Below are 24,620 nucleotides of genomic sequence, written 5' to 3' on the forward strand. Positions count from 1 at the left end.
AAACAGGGTGCTTTAAAAAATAGCAGTGTCTGGGCCCTCAGGAGAGATTCTTACTTAATAGGTCTGGGGAGAAGCCAGGCATTGGACGTGCTAATTGCTTTACTGATGTGTTACAAAGAGCATGTGCTTTGCAGTCTGAATAGACCTGGATCTACAAGTTTTGTAGTTTGGGGCAAGTTAATATTTTAAAGCCCATTTCTTCCTCTGAAAAATAAGAGATAAAGTGATCCATTTCTCTAGGTTGTTAGGATCACATGGGGATAGTTTTGCCTGGCACACCCTGAATTAAACTTATAGCTACTGTCTTTCTCAGCCCATCCAACCATGTCTTCCTTCCCAAATGCCCATATTCTTTCTCACATTTGCCATTTATATATTGCCTTTTCCCCCTTGTTTGAATTTATGTCTTTCCCATTAGAATTTGTTTATAGGGCCAAGATCCTTAATGATGTTTTATTCCATTGTGTGCTTAAGTAAAATCATACCTCTTAAAATATATTAGACATAAAAAGCTTACAAGGAAAAATAGACATATACCATAAAAATTCATTGAGTAGAAAAGTAAACTGACTGGGTCATGTGTGTGTCATTTTAAAATTTTAGTGGCTTAAATTTTTAAACGCTTGCTTTTTTCCCTTGTCACTAAAATACTATATTACTGAAACCACTGCAAGATTCCTGCTAATATACTTTAGGAGCACTGAGGTCTTAGGTTTTGTTGTTGTTGTTAATCCTCACCGGAGGATATTTTTTCCATTGATTTTAGAGAGGGTAGAAGGGGGGGGGGGAGAGAGAGAGAGAGAGAGAGAGAGAGAGAGAGAGAGAGAGAGAGAGAGAGAGAGGGAACGGTGAGAGAGACATGGATTGGTTGCCTCCTGCAAGTGCCCCAACTGGGCCAGGAACGAATCCCAATGCAGATACCTGCCCTTGACCGGGAATCAAACCCAAGACCCTTTGGTGTGCAGCTGATGCTCTAACCACAGGGCTGCACTGGCCAGGGCGAGGTCATAGTTTTTTTGCCTTAATGGGTTTCTAGTCCTATCTTTACCTGAAGTTTACCCCCCACCCCCCTCCCCCCACCAGCTGCTTATGTCTTCAGGATCACTTTCTGAGTGATACAGTCTGTCTCCAGTGATAAAGGGCAAATCAACATCAGTTGAAAGGAGTAACTTTTTTTTAAAAGATGTGTTTTTATTGAACTGCATTTTTCTGGGATGAGGGGAGGGTAAAAGAGACTCTCTCTTCCTCAAAGCTCCCATTGTTAGTCTTCTGATAAGTCAGTAATCACCTTTGGATTGTCACCATTTTAGCAATTCAGGCTTCAGTATGTTTCTAAATCATTCCTGTCTTACAAGTCTTGGTATGAAATAAGCCTGTCTGAGTTCCTTGCCTGGCACAGTCTGAGCTATATAGTTCATCCCAATATAATTCAGATCTTTATTGCTTGCATCATTTTGATAAAGTTAGGCTTTAAGGTTTTAATTTTCTTGGAGTTCACCTTGACTCTCCCGGTATATGTGTTTTTAAACCGCTTTTCTTTCTCTCTGTTACTTTTAGTGCACCTGATGTGGGTTTTCACAACAATTCTTCTGGAAGGTGACTTTTCTTTAGTAACAGAGATAAATGCTCTGGTACGGACACAAATGTTTCTCGTGTCCTTGGAAAGATTTAGAAATCTCTCAAGTTCAGCGAGCCTGAGACAGTGTCCAAAATAGAGCGTAGCATCAGTGAAGACCAGCTCGGCTGTCCTTCCAGTAGATCAGTCAGCATTCTGGGAGAAGTCCTGTTCAGGGTGACCCCACCCCGTGACTTTCGGGGCAAAAGGGTCTGGGATTCTTAGTTTCACCGTTTCTTTTTTGGGACTGTAAACTATGTGAAAAGGTTGAGATAAGCATCCTTCACGTGGGACCCTGTGTTGTGCCACTTCTGTGCAGAATTCCATCGACTGGTTAATTGTTTTCCCCACTATATTCCTGCTCCAGTTTGAACCAGTTATTCTGCAGGGGCTGAACCTGGTCATATGCTATAGAAATGTCTGTTTACTGGTTGACCCGGACCTTGAGCAGCTGCTAACGGGCAGAATAGGTCCAGGTTTCTGTTACAGCTGAGTGCCCGCAGTGGGAGGTTTGGGTTACCCAGACATGAGACAGTGAGGGATGAATTATAGTAGCTCCAATTTGAAGGACATTTCCTCCTCTCCCTCCCCCGTTATATTTGTTCCCACACTATTTGTAAACATGTATAATGTAAGAATTGGAAAATGTGTAATTAAAAACAAATGTTTCTTTTTGAATATAATTGACTTCTAAGGACAGCTGTAATAACTTCAAAGATTGAAAGTCCTTTTTTTTTTTTTGTCTTGCAGGACACAGAATTGAAGTCATGAAAATTCTCAGTTTATAATATACTTTGATCTGTACATGGGCCCTCTTATTTTGCTGCTGAATAGTATTCAGTTGTGTGAATGTATGACTGACTGTCTTCATGTCTTCCTGCTTATCTTCCTTGATAAGGGCTGGAGTTTTTTCTTTTTTATGCTTCAATGAACAGTGCTGTTATGACTTCCTCTTAGTGGTTCCTCATGTTCTCCCCCATTCTCTCTGTAATAGTTGTTCCTTGATGTTTGTATTTTTCAGGAAAGTACAATGAAAAATAAAAGTGTATATTGGGGCGGGGGCGGGGGGGGGGGTGAAAGTTTTGCCAACTCTGTATCGCCAGGGGAAGGTATTTAAAAACATTCGACAGAATCTCTGTTAATCACTGTCATTTCCTCAATGCTTAGACTCACAAAAGTAGGATGTTCATAACTTTAGAAGTGAAATCAAATACATTTCACTTTATGAAAAACTCGCTACATTTTCTCATTTTTTGTTCTGAACCAGGGAAGATTATTCTACGATGTCTGGTGAAGGGCTTGGCACTTTAAGCCGGAATCTGCTTATTTTCCCTACAGATACCCTGTTCCTTGTACATTGCTAATTTACTGAGCTTGATTTTCCAAATGCACTTTCTGATTGAAAAGCCCAGTGGGCAGTGTGGAGTGACTAATGGAGCTAATAGGCTGGGGCCTCCCCTTTGCCCTTACCTAGTTTAGTGACTCAGAGCAATCTCTGGGCTTCCTTTCCTCCATTGGAAAAACAGGGAATGGTTATAATCTGGATGGGTTTCAGGATTTCTCCAGGTTCTTAAGGTTCCATAATAGTAAAAATCAGTTTACTGGGCTTCCACACTGTGTGTGTGCGTGTGTGTCTGTGTGTGTGTGTGTGTGTGTGTCTGTCTGTCTGTCCTTCTGGTTCCCTAGGGAGAGGCCCCCTCAGGGCACAGGTTGTATCTTACTCATCATCCCCTTCCACCCCCACAACACCCAGCTTGTTGCATGGTACCCTCCCCTCCCTCCAAAGACCACTTATTACCTGTATCTAAACATGTTCCTTTAGGTCTCAGTTTAAATGTCCCTTCTTTAGTGAGGCCTTTTGTATCAGCCTACCCGTTTAATTCCCAGTTTTCATTTTTAAATTTTAAAAAATATTTAGTTTGTGTTTTTTTTTTTCTTGTTGATTTACTCTCTCTCTTGAGTGCCTATCTTGTGGACTGTCATAGTAGGCAGGCATGTATTAATTGGTTGAATCCACATGTAGCTCATCCCTTATTTGAACCTACGACAATGGATAGCCTAGTGCAGTGGTCAGCAAACTCATTAGTCAACAGAGCCAAATATCAACAGTACTTATTCAAAATAGACTCACCCAGGCCGAAAACCGACTTCTGTGCATGGGCCACGAAGTTTCAATTGCACTGAACTCGCGCCCACACGTGGTATTTTGTGGAAGAGCCACACTCAAGGGGCCAAAGAGCCGCATGTGTCTCGCAAGCCACAGTTTGCCGGCCACGGGCCTAATTTATATGCCCTTTCTCTGTCCTCTGAACCTTTGATTTTTGTTCTGTCATCTAGATTTAATCCCTCCTGCTCACATTTACCAGATTGTGTCCTGTATTGTGGTTCTGTATGTGTTCAGTCTTTTGCTAGACACCAAGCGGGAACTCCTGGTCTGAGTTATTGTGAGTACCCAGCACAGTGCATGTTGTGGGAGATGCATGTTAGAAATGAATGTGAGTGTCTTTGCCTTTATGTGTGTGGATAGTTGAGGCACATCTATTTTTTCCCTATCCTTTTAGTTGTGACTTAAATGCCTCATTTGAAAGCTTCATCTGAAAGGATTCCTGATGCCTTTTATTCAGTAACGAACTTTATTTTTTCAGGTGGGTGTGTGGTACTTTGTAGTTGTCCATTATTGTGCAGGTTTGTCCTGTCTGAAGTTAGGTGTCTCTTTCATGTAACTTCCCTGGTTTTGCTGGTAGCCACTCCTGCTTTATAAGCTGAGATAGTGCTTTCTTCCATCCTTGGCACTTTGAGCATTTTTTTATGTTCACGTTGTCTATTTTTATTTGAGCAGTAAAGGGTAACAGATGTGATAAGGATAGTTCTGCCCAGTGGATTATCAGGGAGTGTGATGATTCCGTCTTCCAGAGCATCGAGGTTGGCTGCCTTTCACAAGTATTAGAATACGTTTCCAGAGAGTTTCTGCTCTTTTGAGGTGTGAGTTTGTTGGAGGCATAGAAAATGAGATGGGCTTTCGCTCTCTAGCCAAATATTTACCAGTTAGTATTGAAGCATCCATTTTATATAAGAACTGCTGTTGGAAATTTTAACCCTGCTATTTTGGCTTCTGTAATGCTTGCTGGCTTAAATAATAAGGAAAATAAGACTACTCCCATTTCGGAGAGGCTATTAAACCTTCCCCAGACGAAGTTATCAGTGCTGGCACCAGGCCAAGCCTTTGGTCAAGATCTCAAAGCCCCAGCACATAGGGGCTCTTTAAGAACTTGCAAAGGGAACCGGAACAGAAGCCCATATTTGGGAGATAAAGGGGGTAAAAAGGTATAAATACAGGAAACTTCCTGTGTGACTTCCCCCAGAATTTTAGAGACAAATTTCTCTGGGCCCATGCGTAATAATAACAATAAATGTAACTCCATCTCTAAGCGTTGCTTGGTTCTTCTCCAGTTTTCTTCTGTAACAGTATCTTGGGATATTTGGGAACCCAGCTGAGTTCTCAAATGGAAGAGGGGATAAGGGCTCTTTAAGTAGCGGAAATGAGAAGCTAGGGGGGGAAGAAGGAGGCTGGGAATATAATACACAAGACTGTGGAAAAGCCTGGCCGGGGTTGCTAAGTGGTTAAGCATCCATCTATGAATCAGGAGGTCAGGGTTTAATTCCAGCCAAGGGTACATGCCCGGATTGTGGGCTGGATCCCCAGTAGGGGGCATTCAGGAGGCAGCCAATCAATGATGCTCTCTCATCATTAATGTGTCTATCTCTCTCTTCCTCTCTGAAATAAATATATATATATATATATATATATATATATATACACACACACACACACACACACACACACACACACACACACACACTAATACACACACACACGCACACAGTGAAAGAAATTTGGCCTCCTCCAGCTTTTCTTCCTGGTCTTCCTTCCGCCTACTCCCTTCCCAGTGCCATCTTTACCTTCAGTGCTCTGGAGTTTCCTTCCTCAGTTATGCTTTCTTCCAGCGCCCTAGTCTGTTTTGTAGGCATGTCAGTAGTTTATCAGTAAATTCAGGTAGGACTGCCTCATCAGCAGACGATAATCTTAGTGTGATATGGCATAGTCATCTTCAGGCATAATTTTAGTTCACAGTTCTAGCTCTTTAAAATGGTCTAATGTCTTAGACGTTTTTTAGAAATGCCAGCACATTATATTGATCGCAGGTGAGTCAGTTTGTTGACCATGCTATGACCCTGTTTGTTAAGCACTATGGTAGGCCTTGAGCAGATGCTTACCACACACTTTATTATGAATTATCTATAGTGTATGATAATTACCTATAGTATAGAATAGCTATAGTGTATGATTCTTAAATTGACATCTGAACACCACCATCAGCTATGTAGCAACAATTTTTTTTTAAATTGGTATCTGCTTAAGCATTTCTATGTTAAACAGACTTTACTCAAATAGACTATTCTGTCTGCTGTTGTGGTGGTTTAAATCTTTGGTACTTGGTCTGAGAGTATCGGCCTGTTTATAGGTGAGTTTAAGGTAGACAATGGCCCTCTTGCCGACTGAATGAACCAAGTGCAGCCTTGCCTATATGCAGGAGTATGTTGTATTTTTGTTAACTTTGAACAACTTGACGTTCTCATACATTAGAAATGTGCTGTTGGGATGAGGCAGTGATAGCAGAAAACGGTTCTCAAGGTTAGTGTCTAAGAAACAATACTTTATATGGTGTCTTATAATTTTTATAAGCCATTCTTTTATCTATTATCTAACTTAATACTGAGAAAAACCCTGTTTGCTAGTCAGAGTGGGAAAATCTATCCTTTATAGATGAGGGAAGTTACTGATGTTAAAAATTTGTCAAAGATAAAAAAAAACTACTAAACAATACAATGAGGGCTGGCAGCCAGCTTCTTTCTTTACTTCATGGGGGCTTTTACTTTGATTCTGTTTCCATATCCTCATTAGTTGTCTGTGAGACTAGGACCTAGGAGGAGATATTTACCCCCTGAGGTTAGTTCCTGGCCCTGAAGTGGGTTGATTTGAAAGCTTACACTCCCAAATTTCCCTTGCATGCTACCACGCATTGAAACTTGTTTTTTTCTCCACTGTGGTGTTTACCTGCCATCTCTTAACTCTTTTGAAGACCTGAACCGAAGCCTTCCTTTTACTACAAATGGATGCATTTCATTCTGATATTTTAAATATGGGAAATTCTAGCTGTGCTGGGGAGCTGCTTTGTTACATTTGATAATTTTGATTCGAGCACTTATTTCTGTTACCTTGGCCCTTAATGAGGAATATAGTAAGAATCTTGGTGCGGGCCAACATAATTAATGATGTGAACTAAGAGCTGTAATTTTTATCTGGTTTTCATGTATTCTAGAGTTTAACTTTATAAGGGCATAATAGAGGGACCAAAATTATGAGAAAGTGATGACATAGAGATGCATAAGGACTTAATACTTGCAAACTTTTGTCAGATTTGGGGGTATTAGTATGTAGAAAGCTTTTCCCCTAAATTTGTTAGGCTGAAATAGTTGTAATGAGGCATTGAGGGGAGAACTTAAATACTTGCCAGTGTTTATATTTAAATAAAATGTGAGAATGTCAGATTCTTTTTAGTAAATTCTCTGTTGTTTGACTGCTTTGTTTTGGAATCTCATACACTAGCTTAGTAAACAAAAGACGAAATTATTATTATAACGTACTGCTAGGCAATGCCAAATGTTGGTCTGTTCCCGGTTCACAGATTATAATACAGCCCTGAGAAAAGAGAGGCTCTCCCTAACTTACATCTGAGGTTTTGCAGGGTGGGCAATATGTTTCCCATGTTTTAGGAACCCATACCTCCTTCCTCATAATAGGCATTGGAAGTTCATGAGGAAGTTTTTAAAGGAAAATTAGGGGTTCTGAAAAAAACAAACAAAATAAATTAATAGCATTAAAGTAATACTTGGCAGTCTTGAAGATTTGCAGTTGACAGAGAAATAATTTAACAGGTTCTATAAAACCCCCAATTTTGAAGTTCTTCCGGCTTTTTATTTTTATCTGTGGCTTTTAGCTTAATGAGAAGAGGTGGAAAGTATCATTTTCTCCTAGTCTCTGCCTGAAATCGCAGAAACTTCCAGTTCAGGTAAGATTCTCAGGGGAAATAGACCCTTGTTAGGCATTGGGGGTGGGGGTGGTGGGGGGGGTGCCTGCTCTTGGCTCAGACAGACCTCTTGTTTCTAGAGATTTGCAAAGAATGGTGAGTTAATTGCCTCAGGATTTTAACCAAATTGTAATTACCCTGATATTGCCAAATGGACCCAGGGGCAGTTTGGCAGTGTTTTGAAAACTTACACCTGAGGCAAAATAGCAGCTTGGGGACTGTGGAAGCTGCATTCAGCCTGCCTTCATCCTGGGGAGCTCCCGCCGCTGGAGAAGGGCCCCTGCCTGGCTTCCCGCAGGCCCAGGGGCTGGTCGCCCGCCTTTGTCCACCCCGCCTGCCCGCTCTGTTGGTTCCAAGCAGGTCCTCATGGGGATCTTCTTGGTGAAGCTGAAGCCGCAGGGAGAGTGTGGAGTAAGGTCTTTTTTTTATACACTTTTGTCCCTACTTACACTCTGTCCTACCTCACATGTAATTTCTGTTGGCCGTGAGAGACAGTTTTTACCGAGTGTGAACTTAGAAGGTTGTTTATGTTCACTCAGCGCTGCTGGTATAATGCAGGGTGGTCTTTGTTTTTTGTGTGTGCTGGTCCCCTTCCCCCCATCCTTGCAATCCTGGAGATGAGCACTTAATAGGCCCCTCCCCTTCTTTCTGGTATCAAAATACTTCCTTAGGACTGAGTTAACTCAAGAAGGGGCAGGATATACTTAATTTCTCTGGACAGGATGGCTTTCTAGTCCCAACCCATAGCACAGGATGCCAAAATGGATCTCATTTCATAGTGCCTTGAACGTACGTGGCTGTCATATTAAGACGTATGGAACACAGAACGTATGCTCTTTTGCTTCATTCTTCGTTATGGTTATCCCTTGGAATGTTTCATAGACTACTAGGTCTATAATTAAGGATCCTGAGTTTAGATGAATATGATATGTCAAAAGGAGTTAAGATTAATTCGCTCCACCCCTGTGCTGTCTCAACAGTGACATTCTCAGGCATTTTGCACCAGGAGTTCTCCTTTCTACCCCTCCACTCACACCTCAGTACTCCGGTCTTCCGAACCCCTCACCCATCTCGATAGAAAAGCTATACACCCTTCAGCATGTTTGACCTTTAGGCCCTGAGGTTCGATGTGGGATGCAGCCCTGGAGGGAACCAGGGCGTTCACGCAAAGGCGTCAAGAAGCTGTTCGGAGAACTGCAGAGAATGTGCTCCATTCAAAGGGCAGCCTGCTGGCTAGCAGCTCTGGGAATGTGGCCTCTGTTGCCAATCTTTCCTGCTTTTCACTGACTTATTTTACTTTTTAAAGAGAAGCCAGTCATGTTTTTTAATGAATGTGAAATTGCTAAGTTGATAAAGTTTTAAATGTTGAGCACTACTAGTTTTATAGACATTGGCTAGCTCAGATAACACAGATGTAGACTAACTCTGCCTCCTGGCTTCCAGTGTGACTCTGGGCAGAGATCCCGGCCGTTCATGGCTTGGCTGCCTGTTTCTATCTCTTGCTTTTCCATGGGCATGATCATAGGTGGCTACTGATGACTATTGGTTTGGGGATCTTTCCTTCTTCCTGCTTTCAAATGTGATCCTGCAGCCTCTGTTTGACTTTGTGCATGGATTTAAGCAGAGTCCATTGCCACCTTTTACTTTTATTTTCTGTGGTTATCAGACTCGGCCATTTATTTGAATGTGTGATAATATTTGAATGTGTGATAACTTAGGAAGACTTTTTTTTTAATATATCGATTTTTTACAGAGAGGAAGGGAGAGGGATAGAGAGTTAGAAACATCAATGGGAGAGAAACATCCATCAGCTGCCTCCTGCACACCCCCCACTGGGGATATGCCCCCAACCAAGGTACATGCCCTTGACCGGAATCGAACCTGGGACCCTTCAGTCCGCAGGCCGACGCTCTATCCACTGAGCCAAACCGGTTAGGGCAGGAAGACTTTTGACTCCCTCCCACCTCTTATGCTCCCTCTCTCCCCAACTTTTCTTCTTCTTGCTGGTCAGAGCTGCTGCTCGCTGCTCAGTCTTGTTCACCATGCCATTAGGCATAGGATGAACTTTGTACCATGAAGAATGCTGCAAGTGGCCACCTGGCTGTGGTCCTTTTCGGTGTTTGTTAATGTGTAGCCAACCTGGACAGATAAATAGGAGGATTCATTTGTTTGCATTTTGGTCAGGTCTCAGTATAGGAGGCCAGCTGTCTTTAGTCTCAGCAAGTCAAGAAGATGGGGCATTTGCAGTTAGAAGTTACTTTGGCAAAATGCGGCTGGGTCTCGGCCAGTGGTGCATAGTGGTTGTTCCTTCTCGATCTGATAGCAGCAGCAGTGAAATTCACTCTCATGAGCGCCCCAGTGCAGTGGAAGTGTTCTCTGGTCTGAATTTACTGCTCCTGCTTCTATCTTTAAGATTCCCTTCCCCCATAGGCGCTCTTGCTCTCCTCCAATTAGAGAATGAAAAATAGTATCCTATTTCCTCAACTCAGTTCTGAGTCCTGCCCTCCCTAGATCTTTGTTGTGAATCCTGAGTTCTCTTCCTGAGGAAAGATACATTTCACAAAAGCATGGTTGGTGGGGGGGCTCGGGTTACCATTCTGCATTCGTTATATGATGTTTGTCAACCAGAGAATCAAGGTCATGTGAAGGAACTCTGTGAAATATGTCTGAGAAACTATACCTTTGTAGGTCTCTGCTCTCTTTACAGAAAAAAGAGTGAAAAATTCGGGTTTGATAGCCTCAAGAATGGCTTGAGGATCCTTTATTTTTTTCCAAATGCATTTGAGATAAAAGTAGTAGATGATGGTAAAAGTGTATTCTAGGCTGATCCAAAAGAGATTGCAGTCATTACTGCTGTAGACTAGTATATATTGCCTGTTACATAGTAGGTACTTTCTGAAAGTCCTGTCAGTGGTAAAATACTGTGTACCTACTGCCAAGCGATTGATGTGTTAAACCTACTGTATTGAGGAGTTCTTCTAAAGAAATTTGTTCTTTTTGTGGCATAGCAGGACATGGATACCAAGCAGCTCTTAGCAGTCCAAAATCAGAAAAACTTCCACCTTTGCCCCTTTGTAGTTTCACATTTTTATAATGAGGCAGAAATCCAGTTTCATGTTTAAATGCGAAGGCTCTGCACAAGCTCCTATTATTCTCTGGCACTTTAAACATTCGGAAGCAAAGTGCTTCACGTCTTCTTAAATGTATGCCCAGGCTCAGATGTTTAAGTTAGATGTGGTAGTTTCCATAGCAGCCATGACTTTGCCCTTTTATCTTTTTCTTAGATAGTACAATTTTTAGCATAGGTCACCCGGCGAGAGTGTGATTTCTGACTGTAGGTTCTTAAAGACTGCCTGGCAAGCCTTCTCTTCACGGGGTGCAGGTGTGTTCTGGGGGAGCTCCTTGAGGTGTAGAATACGAGCGCGTTGGGGGTGTCCTTGTTTTCCTGGCGCCCAGCACGGTGCTCCTGTCAGGTGTCCACTGAGTCAGAGATGGTGCTTTCCTGGCCCCAGGCAGTTTCTTCCCGGCTTCTGGAGACCATGGCTGGGCTGGCGGGGAGAGGGGGTGAACATCTGGGGTGGTCTTGGTGTGTCACGTTGGTGGTGAGTTTTGCTTATTTTTAAGTGTGATTTGATGAGGATGGACCACTCCTGTCTTTCCCCCTCTCCCTTCCTTCCTGAGGCTTTTGTTGTTTTCACAAAGGCTTCTAGTTAGGATTTTCTTTTTTTTTCTTTCTTTTTTTTTTGTAATGCTGGTTCAACTTGAAGCTGAGCAGGTAATACAAGAATTAGTAGGTGTATCTGGAAGGGAATGTGTGTGTCAGTGGTGGGGAATGACAGCGTACGACGAGGCTACCTTCGCCTTTATTAATAACCTGTGGCGATGTTGGCTCCTCCAGGTATGTAGAGTTGCAATGGAAGGTTTCCCACTTGGCAGGGAATGTAAACCCCATGAGAAATCCCATAAACAAGTGGGAACTGTTTTTACTTGCTGTGTGCATCTCATGGGAGTGGTGCTCTTCCTCTCTGTGGGTCTCTGCACATTTCTCGCTGAGGTGACAAAGGTGAGTGTCTTGGCTAACAGGAGCGCGGAGACTGTGCGGTCCAGAGGGCTTCCTGGAGGCCTTGTGCCTCCTTTAGAGAGCTGGGGGTTCCCATCGCCAGGAGAGGAATGGTAACGAGGCAGTTGCCGGCCCAGAAAAGAGCATGAGTAACAGTGGGAAGCAGCCCGGGCCTGGGAGGAACCACTGGAGTTGGTTAGGGCCTCTGTGTGCGGCCGGGAGGGGTGGGCATGCGCATGGGAGGTGGTGGGAACAAGGTCAGGTCGCCTGCCTCACGGCAAGCTGTTGCTGTGTAGGCAGTGGGGAGCCAGTGAAGGCCTTAAAAAGAGGAGTGGTTGTGGGCTGCTGACCCCTGGTTAGGTAGATCAGTGTAGCAGTGGAATGAAGGATGGGTGGAGGAGCAAGATGGGAAGCAGATAGGAGGCTTTAGATCGAGTTTTACTAGCGCTGGTTTAAAAACCCTCGTTTCTCTACTTAATAGCTGTATGGACTCTTGAAGTTCTGAGATTTCTCATTTGTAAATTGAAGCTACTGTACAGAGCTCCTAGTACATGAGAGGATTAAGTGGGATTTTGTTTGTAAAATATCTAACTTGAGGACTTGTCTGAAATGAGGAATCAATAAAGGCTGTTCCCTACCCTCTTTCAGTAGTTAGGATTCATTAAATTCTATAAGAGGCAGCCAAATAATCTGAATCTCTTTTCTGCAGCAAAAGAGATCCAAATCCTATGATTTGGTTCAGAGAATTCAGGAAGATGCCTTATTTATTTATTTATTTATTTATTTTTAATTAAACATGATCTTAAAACTGAACTGCATGCTTAGAAAAAATGTTTAAATTCAGATCATTTTGAAAATGGCAGTAGGAGAAAAATGGGAGGAGCTGGTTCAGTTGTGTGTGTGTGGGGTCATTTCCCTTATGTGTGAATCATAGAAGTGGTGACACCACATGATACGTCTCAATCTGCATGTTATCAACCTAGATTTTAGAGTGCAATCATGGATGAGACTTCTACACTCTCTCCCTATGTTGTAAATAATAAATCTAATTATAAGTAGAAGATGCTTGTATCATCCTTGGTGTTCTTAGCAAAGGGAACAGAGAGGTAGCAGCTTCTAATCTTAAATATTAAAATCCCAAGTGGCTGAGCAGCTGAGCATGAGCAGACTGAGTTGGAGAGGATGGAACACATGTGCACTTGTGTGTGTGTGTGCAGGGGGCGGGTGGGGGGGCGGCAGTGGTGTCTTTTTTAAAGTAAGGTGTACTAAAATAGACAAAGTTGAAATTCTGATGTGAAACACTTAGGCTATTGGTATCGTATATATTTCAATAGTCCTTGGAGGTCTGGGATTAAAAATTGCAGCACTTTAAGTAAAAAATTCTTACCCTCCTTAGTCACTGTTTGTGACTGCGCTAAATGTAGGTTAGCGTAGCATCTGCTTCAGAGCCCAACACAGGAGCTGGCAGTCATGATGGAGAAGCCTGCCTACTGCTCTTTCGTCCAGTGTTATTCTTCTTGTCAGGAAGCTCCCACCACAGCTCTGCAAGCTTGTTGTCCATTTAGACATGGAAGGAAAAAAAAAAAAAGGGCTAATCCATGACCGCAAAGCCAGAGAGGCAGATTTTCTATGGTAACATTCTAAAAGGGGCATCTTCCTTTGTCAGCAATAATGATAATAGCCTCTAATACTCACTTGGCACTTCACGGTGTCTAAAGTGCTTTCACATATTATTTGACCAAATTAGACGTATCTAATTAAAGCTTTTTAAAGAACACAGACCCTTTTATCCCTTCTCCCTCTTACCATCGTGGAAATATTTGAAAACCTAGATGCTTCTGTGGTTTGAGTCTTAAGAAAATTTTCCCCGTGTTAAGATGCATCCTGTTATTAACATGTGCCCTTTTTCCTAACCTCAACCTACGGGAAATGGATATTGCTTCTTATCAACTCTTAGAAATATGTGTGCACGTACATAAATAAGATGAATATATATATACGTATATATATATGTTATATATACGTATATATATATATATATTCATTGGCTCAAACCCTTGCCTTATTGTTCATTTATGCAGAGTAGGCCTTGCCCCAATATACTTGGAGATTTCTTAAGCATTTCAGTTAAAATGTGCTGTACCTTAATGATATTAAGATAATTTTCGAAGAGAGAAGTTGGACAGAAGTTGAAGTCTTCGACAGTCCTTGACGGGGAACCTAAATGTTTTGACTCCTTTCCCTAGTAGAGAGGTAGCCAAGATCTGACACCAGGGGTGTCTATGTGCCTGCTATGGATATAACAAGCAAAGGTCGGAGGCTGGCAAAGACTTTTCCTGATCTGTAGTGTAAAGAATGAACTCCCTGCCTCCTTTCCAGCTTTAACTCTTCAACACATTCTCAGGCTGCAGGTTACCCAGAAATTTCCTCTCCCTCATCCCCCTCCCCTAGTTGGAATCACCAGGACTAAAAATAACGCTTTAATTGAATTTCAGTTCTCCCTGCCCTCTTCCCTCTTGAAATGTAGTAAATAACCAGGAGCTTAATTACCATAGGAAGACACAGTGGTACTTAGAGGTGTTTTTTCCTAGCCAGGAAGAAGGAAAAGAACTAGACCAAAGGAAATAAAGTCTCTTTCTTTGTGTGAACCTTGTTTTTTAAGATGTTCCAGCTTTCTGTTCTAAATAATTCCTAGTCATGTTTCTAAATCAAAAGGATGTATCTCTTGGGGAATCGCAGGACTTTTAAGTATCAACTGAAAAGAAAAATACGTATTTCCTGGTGGAAGTATAGGTGAAGTATCTATTGGAGACGAAGACATTGCAGAGAGGAAGGGGCTGGCCCCTGTGTTGATCAGGTTTAGGTGGCGGGAGTGGGGGGGGGTGGCGGGGGTGGGGGGGTGGGGGGGCTTTTTCCACTCTCCCCCGTATATCAATTAATTACAGGATTTTATATGTCCCAGGGCTGCCTCTCATCATTTTCAGTTTCTCTGAAGTTCAGCAGAAATATTTGTAGCCTCCCAACATTATTAAGGAAATAGACCTTGTTTTGCTTATATTTTACTTTATTGACATTATTTTGGTGTAAGCTAATTAAAGTTAACTATGCTCTTCGGTTTTCTGCCTGAAAGTCCTGCTAAATGACAGGGACAAGTGAAATAACTCTTCAGGGCCACATGGAGTATTGTGGTCCTTTATTGCACTGGTGAGTTAAAAATGATCCCAGTGACCATAAAACTTCCTTGTGTTTTCTATTCCCGGCAAGACTGGGCATATTGCCCTAGCCGGTTTGGCTCAATGGATGGAGGGTCCGCCTGTGGACTGAAGGGTCCTGGGTTCGATTCTGGTCAAGGGCATGTGCCTGGGTTGAGGGCTTAATCCCCAGTAGGGGGCGCGCAGGAGGCAGCCAGTCAATGAGTCTCATCATAGATGTTTCAGTCTCTCTCCCTCTCCCTTCCTCTCTCTGAAATGAATAAAAATATGTTTTTTTTTAAAAATTAAAAGAATGGGCACACTTTCTGTTTTGGAACTTGAGTATGACAGTACTTAGGAGCTATGTTTTTCACCTACCGAATGAAAATGCCCAACTCCGGGGATTAGAGGATTTACAATCTGTCTTTCACAAAGTCGTACTCCCCTGAGGGGGCTCCCTTTAGCTGTGACTTTTGTAGAAGAATGTCTTCACATTCTCATGTTCTACTCATCTCCCTCTTTAGGTTCCGTAGCCAAATAACGACATGGACATTAATTAGGCCCACTGAGGTTGGAATGAAAGAATGAGGTTGGAATGATTCATCACTATAAGGTAGCGAGTGTATGCCGGCCTGTAAACAAGATTGAGTTAACTCCTGGCTTAACCATCACTACCGTGGAGGTGTATAAATAGCCCAGTTGAAGAATATAGATTTTAAAGTGTGCTTCCATTTCACAAAATGTAACTTATTTTCATCTGATTTGTTTCAAACGTTTGGGGGAAACTGGGAGATGTTTTCTTATTTTGCATTTTTGACAGTTTTAATGGGGCTTCCTAAGTTACCAATCTGTTTCTGAATAGTACTCTATTTAGTAGTTGCATCTTTTAAGTTATACCGGGTTTTCAAGAAATTTACATTTGCTATTAAATCAATCACTTGCTGACTTCTTGGTTTACTATAAATTCAGGTTTTCATAGGTTGGGGTTTCTTTCAAAAGATCTTTTTTTTTCCTCTTTGACATGACAAGCTATTTCTTTGCTTACTTACCTTGTTTTCTTAGTGCCTGGAAATTAATAAATGCATTGGTGGTTTGTTTGAAGGTGAGCAATTGAAATCTAAACTGATATCTTGATAATGGATTTAAACAGCTCACTGAGGTAATTAAAGTAGCACGTTAGTGACAGGTTTCCTTCTGGGCATACCCTCTTCTCTCCCCTCTGATTGGTGATTACCGCAGTTGTTTTTCACTGGTCTTCCTGCTTCCAAAGTAGCGAGTCCTCCCACACAATCACACGGTGATTTCCTTTCACAATAGCAACTCTTTCACCTGAAATCTCCCTGTGATTTCCCTTCTGACAGTGGCCTCTGAAGGGGTTTTGGACACACAAAATATGGCACCTTGGCACACTGACTGTCTTGAGCTGAAGGAGATTGAGAAAACAGCAGGAGCAGATAGTCCACTTTGACCTCCCTCTTCCTCCCTGAAACAGGTCCTAAACCTCCCAGGTGAAAGGTCCCTCCTTGTACCAGGAGGAAGGAAGACACTTATCACCAGAGAATGGGATTCAGGGCCAAGAATTCTGTACCAGTAAACATCATTAAACTTATCTTGCTAGTTCTTCATCACTTACTGTCCCTAGCCCAGACCCCTTTAATCTGTCAGTTCTTCAGAAATTTAGTGTTTGTCTAAGCCCGTGGTCGGCAAACTGCGGCTCGCGAGCCACAGGCGGCTTTTTGGCCCCTTGAGTGTGGCTCTTCCTAAGCCTTAGGAGTACCCTAATTAAGTTAATAACAATGTACCTACCTATATAGTTTAAATTTAAAAAATTTGGCTCTCAAAAGAAATTTCAATCATTGTACTGTTGATATTTGGCTCTGTTGACTAATGAGTTTGCTGACCACTGGCTAAGCCAGCCGTGGGCAAACTACAGCCCACGGGCTTGGGATGAATAAAACTAAAAAAAAAAAGACCGTACCCTTTTATGTAATGATGTTTACTTTGAATTTATATTAGTTCACACAAACACTCCATCCATGCTTTTGTTCCGGCCCTCCGGTCCAGTTTAAGAACCCATTGTGGCCCTCGAGTCAAAAAGTTTGCCCCCCACCCCCCTGGCTAAGCAAACAGACAGCTACCTACTCTGGTCATGTCTTTGGGTCTTCATTTTCTTGTGAAGGCTCGCGTGTAGATGTAAAAATTCAATGAAGATTGTGTGCTCTTCTCTTGTTAGTCTGTCTTTGTCAGTTTAGTTTTCAGACCCAGCCAGGGACTTTAGGATTTTTGAAGAAAACGTGTTCCTCCCCGCTATGCCTCCGAGACCGCGTGTGGTCCGGCCTCCGAAGGACTGGCCTTGGAAAGACTGTATTTTGTCTGGAGGAGCCGCAGGGGACGAAGAGACAGAGAAATGCCGGCATTCACAGCCGAAGAACATTCCCCTCTGTCTCATGCAGCCGTTGCCCTTGTTAGCCCCAAGGCCCCAAAGCTAGTTTGACAGGGCTGAGCAGGCAAGCAGCTAAAATGGTGTGGGGATGGGGCGGGGACTTGACAGGGATTCTGGGGTTGAGGAAATCCTGTGAAGTGTCAAGCCACAAACCTTTATAATTTTAGGAACCACAAAGTGAAGGGCTTTAAAGAAAACAAAACTAACGGCTCATTCCTGTAGCTGACACATCCGCCCATGGATTTGGGGCTTGGTTGACTCTCCCATTGCTTAATTCTGTGAAGCTGAAATGTATCCCCGAAATGCCATTTTGGTGGGAAAGGTAAAAAAACATTGTTCTGTAGGAATGGTGTCTGCTAGATAGGTGACCCCATTTGCTGCTTATCCAGCTGTCACCTGTAAGTGTGCATCCCTTCACTGATTATTTCGAGTGCTTGGATGTGTTTTGGCCAACGTTGCCGTCTTTAGGTAGGTTCTGCTCTTAAACTTGAGACGACAGATGACTTCTCTGTGGTCAGAGGAACGTTATGCCTTGGTACTGATTCTGCCCTGGTGTCTTGCTCCTCAAAGAACCTTCTTGCTGCAAATAAGTGTCAGACCAAGGTCACTTTAACCCAAGCTGGACCTTTCTAGTGTGAGAGAGACGTTTGCCCTCGACCCTACTCCTGATTCTTTTTAGAGCTGTGTTCTATATCTATAAAAGGCTAATATGCAAAGTGTCCCCTTGGTAGTTTGATTCAGAGACTGGGAGTTTGATCGCTTGCTATGATGTGTGCTGACCACCAGGGGGTGGCGAGGAACAAAGGAAGGCCCCAGCCCACAGCCGGAAGGAAGGCCTCGATTGGCCCTGATCGATTGGCCCTGATCGCTGGCCAGGCCTAGGGACCCTAGCCATGCACGAATTTTGTGCACCGGGCCTCTAGTCTTTTATGTTTGCTTAAACTTTCCAGTTTGTGTTGAATTAAACCTGTTTGAAATTCTTAACTTAATTATGATGCGTTTTTAAACACCTTTGTGTTAAAACGTATTCATTTTTTTCACACATACCTTTGCTTCTGTCATTTTTCTCAGGTTAGATGCCGATTCCAGATGCCGCTGCTCCACAGCCCTGCTGGCCAGAGGCTTGGAGCACATTTGTGTCATGTTTTTGGGTGTGTCTTGGCTTCTGGCTTTTTTGTAGTTGGCAAGTTGGCATGTTGAGCTCTTGAAATAAAAAAGTACTCAGGTGGCTCCTGGCTGGTATGGCTCAGTTGGTTGTAGTCCTGAAAACCAGAAGGTCTTGGGTTCAGTTTCTGGTCAGGGCTTATACCTAGGTTTTGGGTTTGATCCCCAGTCATGGCATGTGCAGGAGACAACTGATCAATGTCTCTCTCTCACATAGGTATCTCTCTCTCCCCCTTACTCACTCCCTCCTTTTCTCTAAAATCAGCGAAAAAAGTTTTTTTTTTTTTTTTTTAAAGTACACAAGTGGTCCAAGTAATTTCCTTTGTTATGCCATTTAACAAGAATTTGGATTTTAGTTAGTAAGGATGATTGATGGAGTGTGCCAGAAATTGAAAACAGGTTTTCATAAATCTCTCTCTGGTTTGAAATGCTTGAGATGGGATAGGGAAACAAGCTACCAGGTTTGCATGCATTTAGGGAGGTGATTGCCCATTCCTGCTCCAGTGTTTTTTTTTTTTTTTTTTTTTTTTACACAGGAACTGTTCTCGCCTTTACTTATGTTTTTGAATGCTTAGTCTCTACAGCCCCTGACATGGACGTGGGGTGGGTTTGGCTGAGGCCTTCCACAGAGATGGAACCTCATGAGCAAAGCCAGAGAACGTATGTCTTTGAATGTACCGCAACTGTTCAAGCCACACCAAGTGTTCCAGATTTTTCGTTACTTGAATAAGTGGGCGTGTAGAGGATCTCTGATATTGATAATGTTTGTACTGAGTATTTGTACTTCATTTGATAGGCAGGAGTGGGGGGTGGCTATTGAGGGTTTAGGAAAGTCTGTCTGGGAACAGTGTCAGTGTGGATCAGAATGATGAGGGGACCTTTGGGGAGGCTGGAATTCAGTGGTCCAGATGAGAGGTGAGGGCCCAGATCAGAATGGTAACCATGGCATTGCAGAGACCGGTGCAAACAGACAGGCCTTCCCAGGGGGTGTGCAGTGTCCCTTGCAGCAGTCCTGCGATGACATTCACCTGCAGAGGTCTGGTCCCCAAGTCCTGTGGGTTCTAGGTCTTAGAAACCTCCACTGCAGATCAAGGTACTCAAAGAGAATTCTCAGGATATATTTAGGATGTTTTTGATTAGCACCCTATTTTGTTTGGTGGCTGTCTCCCAGAGGTTTGAAATAGCAAAGAGGTTTTCAGATTTTTTTATTGGGAAGATTGGAAAATAGGGATTTCTCCTTTTCTCTCATGTGACCAGAAAACTGTTGATCCCAGATATGAGAAATCAAGCAATAGCATTGGTTTCCTAAAATGTACTATTGTGATTAACTTTTGAAATCAAAGTACTCAGAGGGCCATTGAAGTAAAAGGGAAAACAATTCAATTTTAAACGTTTGTATAGATATATGGGAAGTAAACTGTGTGAATGGGGTAACATAGAGGTCACTCCCCCCTCCAGTAACATCATGCCACACCAAAACTAACACCATCTCATCATTTTCTCTTGGAATCCAGGGAACCTTTAGAATATTCTAGACTGATCTATGCGAAAGTGCCTTTTCATAAATTACTGCTTGGCGACGAGCGACAGGAGGAAAAGCAGTCTCAGTTGGCACAATTGATGTCAAAATTGAGACGTGAACATACATTGAAACATATTTTTCGGCCTTAAAATTAATGGTTTGGTGTCATTAAAATACGGCCTTTTTTCCTCTTTCCGAAGAGTTTCAGAGCCAGTGGAATCTATAAATAGTGCCCAGCCTGGTTGTCTGTGGTAGATTGAGTAGAGCAGACTCGCCTGTCCTTAAGTGAAGGGGAAGTAGCTTTACATTTTTAGTAACTGAATTGTTGGCCAGCATAAAGGTAAGGGCCATGTGAGCAACTTATTTATAACTTCCCATAAAGGTATGTGTCTGCCTCAAGCAGAGAAACTGTCTGGGGTGCTTGCAATGTGAAAGTGCAGCAGAATCATTTTCCATACCCAGCTGCCCCTAGCTCAGTGGTTCTCAGCCTTCTGGCCCTTTAAATATGGTGCCTCATGTTGTGACCCAACCATAAAATTGTTTTCGTTGCTACTTCATAACTGTCATGTTGCTGCTGTTATGAATCGTCATGTAAATATCTGATATGCAGGATGGTCTTAGGCGACCTCTGTGAAAGGGTCCTTCGACCTCCAAAGGGGTCGCGACCCACAGGCTGAGAACCGCTGCCCTAGCTAGTTGGTGCAGTAAAATGATGGTTGGCATCCCCCTGTGGCTTTCAGAAAGGCGGGGGGGGGGGGGGTGTCAATAGATTAGTTCATTAGTGTCCCCTCCTATGGAATAGAAGGGACTGAGGCCATTCAGTTGGAATCTATGGTTTTATGTAGTGAAAATGTTAAGATAGGAACTCCCAAGGGTACTCAGGATAGAACAAGCTTGGTTTGACCTGCTGGGTGAGGTCCTTCACCTGTTTTACCTACGTAGGCTAACCACAAATAGGTTATTGTCAAAATACTGCATGGGTTTAAAAGCACTTTATTTTTTCACAGGTTCAGTTCAACTATAAGTTTTTTGATTTTTTTTTTTAAATAACATAGAAATCAGCCTGAATTCTCTGGTAACAGTGGGAGAAGGGAAGAAAATGAAACATTTCATGGCATCCTGTAAAGATGATAGATGCCAGAACATGGAATCCATGGTTACATGTTATTAATGTCATCACTTGCATGAAGAGTAAATCACAGCCAGATTTAACTCTGAGGATAAAGTTTTTATCATCATAAATACGCAAGTGGAAGCTTTTTTTGGCCCTCCTTTGTTCCTCATTGTTTATTTCAGAGACTGAGTGTTTTTTTTTTTTTAATATTACATTGACCATTTAAATCACCTGCATATATGGTTAAATGTAAACTTTGGCTTTCGTGCCAATACCGGTGGCTTTGTTAGTATTCCGGCAAGTTGTAATAAGTCGTGAATGGCCCATTAACTATATTGGAGGCCTCATAGCAGCACTAATTTCAAATCGTGCTGGGTTTACAATTTACATATTAAAAAATGTTCACTTGATTTCGTTCAGGGACAAAGCTGACATCCTATATAAGCATTACTCCAAACAATCCTATTTATTGGTCCAATTATTTCAATTGAAGGATGCTGGTTTACTGCCTTTTAGTATATGTGAACAATTCTCAGTGAAACTGTGGCAGAATAACCTCACAGGGTTCCGATTCACTTTTAATTTTCAGTCCCAGGATTAAGGATCATTTAAAGTATAATGTAACATTGTGGGCAAATATAGCTTCTCTTAATGCCCTTCTGATATTTTGGGGAAAGAATGCTTTTATGCAAAGCGTTCACTTATGAATTGCATGACTGCCTTTCTCACTATAAAATTTCATTCACATTTCCTCCCTTCTCCCACATCCATAAAAGTTAGGACAGCATGCAGTGCATTTCTTCATTTTACGATTTAAAATACATTTTTAAGGTAGTTCTTTAGGATAGATGCCAAGGTAACTAGTTAATACTGTTTTGAAATCAGGCTCTTAATTTAAAATGCTTAATTTGTGCAAGAAAGCGACATGTTAAAATGAATTTGGAAAGATTAGATTGGAATTGCCTCAAATTCAATTACGCCACACTGCATGGACGTGCTGGGAATATTAATGCAATCACTGTAAATTTTGTGCAAACTGATCTGTTGCATTATCTTGCTCATCTAACATACGGTACTTTTTGTGTCCATATTGCAGACGGCAACTCCAAACTAACATGGCAGTCAGACTGTGTGATGTGGCTTCTCTGCTTAGAAGTGGTTCGTGGGCAGCAGAGCCTTGGACTGGGGTCTGTGGGATTTTTCTTAAATTCTGTAGGCTGCTTTTTTCAAGCATGTTGCAGGAGTGCTGAGGCCATACCAAACACTTGAACTTTTCATTTGGCATACGAATCACTCTTACATTCCGCCAATGACGGTATGGCCATCATTAGGACTTAAAGCCCATGGCAATTTTAACCACAGTGGTATATGCAGCATCACAACCATGCTTTTGTCTCTGACTTTTTCTATTCTAAATTAGGATTTAGTGCAGACTCAAAGAAAAAGAGTGACAAGCTTTCTTTAAAAAAAAAAATACAAAAAAGTTTTGGTATGGTCTGAATACTAAGTTACCGTAATTCTTTACATTCTGTTTACTATGTATTTTTTTGGTTACTAAATTTTTGAAGTCATTCACAATTCCTGACGCTCCCCAAAAGTTGTTGAAATGGTAAATCTGGCTGGAAATTATTTGCCCAGTAACTGTTGAAAGAGTTTGCCTTCTGTGAACAGTTGTGTTGAGCCTATCAATGAAATATGCATTATTTGTAAAATATAGCACATTAGTATCATTTTATTCCGAGCAGATGGTCCTATAGCTGAGAGATGCTGTAATTTTCAGTGCACACAGCCTACTGCAGCTGTTCACTTGAATGTTGGCTTAGGAGCTCATTCTTGCCACCTGAACATGGAAATAAATGTGCAATTAAGTGAGGAGTGTTTGCTGTCCTTGCTAAATCCTGCTAATTTCAGTCAGTGAACACTTTATGTTTCAAATGCCATCCCTGTGAGCTTCAGTCCAAATCTCCTAGTTGGGGCTCATCTAGTTTCTCCACATGCACAACCCTAACTTTTGAATAGCGAGTTGTTTTAATTGGCCTCTCTCATCCTGCAGCTCATTGTTTCCGTAACTGCTGGGCAAAGGTTAATCCCACAAAAATTATGCTGTGGGAAGTGACCCACAGCTAGTGTTCTACAAATTGGAACAGTTATGCTTTATTAGGAAACCTGAAACCTCCTTTCTCAATTTCAGGTAAAATTGTTAATTATAATAAAATGCACATCTTGAATTGTGTCAGATTTTTTTTCCCCCCCCATTCAGGTTTCTTTATTCCTTTAAGCAACTCCCTGAGAATACTTGTCCTAGGATGTAGCTTGCAGCTTGTAGAATAAAGACCCATTTCTTTGAAAAGAAAAGGAAATGAAGTTGTGGAGGGGCTATGGGCTGTTTGATGTTTCCTAGGTCTTCTGGCTTTGTCTCCTATTTTTTTTTTTTTTTTTATCATGATAACACTGATTCTTGTCCCGTGTGACCAGCCTCAGTCTGGCCAGTCTCAATCTGTTCTCTGCTGCCTTCTTTTGTAAACATCTCTTGCAACAGAGATTTCTTCCTATTTGCTTACGCACCGTTGTGTCCTTTTGTTTTTCCCAGGCAATATGCTTTTTTTTTTTTAATACTTTTTTTTCCTCTTTTCCTGTAACACCCTTTTCCTCTACTTGGCTTTTTAAATTTTATCTCAGATTCTTTGCTTTTTTATATGTTAAAATTTCCCCAAAACTAGTATCCAACCCATTCAGAGTTGTCACTTTTGAGAAGTGTTTTTTTTTTTTGGTAAGATGAGCGGTGTATTGGATGAACGAGAGGAATGGTGATCTTTTCAGTGATGCTTTGGTTTTTGGATTCCCCCACAATCTTGGCTATCCTGGGTAGAAAGCTGTTGAAAGATGGTTTTAGGAAATTTGGGGCCGTGGTTATGAAGGACTCTGTTGCTTAAAGAGCAGAGGATTGATTTTTAGGGAATTAGATCCAAATTTTTTTAGAGTAGCCTGAAAAATTTGAGGCTAGTTCCCCAACTCTGCTGTTGATGCTGCATTTGGAGTTTATAGATGCATTTTCAACAGGCTCTGTGCTCAATTGAAAATTCCTTGGGCTGGTCTGTTTGCAAAAGCTGATGTATTTACACTGCTGTTTTAGTGGACTGGATAGTTTTATTTTTTTTTCCAATGTCAGACTTAAGGCACAATATCCATGTTGAATTGTTTGGGGATTTCATTTTGATGCTTCAGATCAGTTGCCTTGTTGGTGATCTTTAGCTGCCAAGGTTGACAAAAATGGCTAGTTAGATTCTACAAGATACACTGTAAGTACTCATACTTCTTTCCCAAGATATCCTACAAATTCTTTTCACACCCTAGCATATAAC

At 42.0% G+C, this 24,620-nt stretch overlaps 1 protein-coding gene across 3 annotated transcripts in view; it reads left to right on the forward strand.

Annotated features, from left to right (window-relative positions):
• ELAVL2 (ELAV like RNA binding protein 2) overlaps positions 1 to 24,620 on the forward strand; it is a 140,365-nt gene that overhangs the window by 38,262 nt on the left and 77,483 nt on the right. For 2 of the 3 annotated variants that reach the window (XM_059656526.1, XM_059656527.1), the window contains exon 2: positions 22,355 to 22,445. The exons of the other annotated variant lie outside the window; for it this stretch is intronic. In XM_059656526.1, coding sequence (XP_059512509.1) covers positions 22,374 to 22,445 — 72 coding nt within the window. In that variant the 5' untranslated portion in view covers positions 22,355 to 22,373. The remainder of the gene's footprint in view (positions 1 to 22,354; positions 22,446 to 24,620) is intronic. 3 annotated transcript variants of the gene reach the window in all.

Source organism: Myotis daubentonii, chromosome 11 (genome assembly GCF_963259705.1).
Source record: "Myotis daubentonii chromosome 11, mMyoDau2.1, whole genome shotgun sequence".
In the NCBI taxonomy this organism is placed as follows: domain Eukaryota; kingdom Metazoa; phylum Chordata; class Mammalia; order Chiroptera; family Vespertilionidae; genus Myotis; species Myotis daubentonii.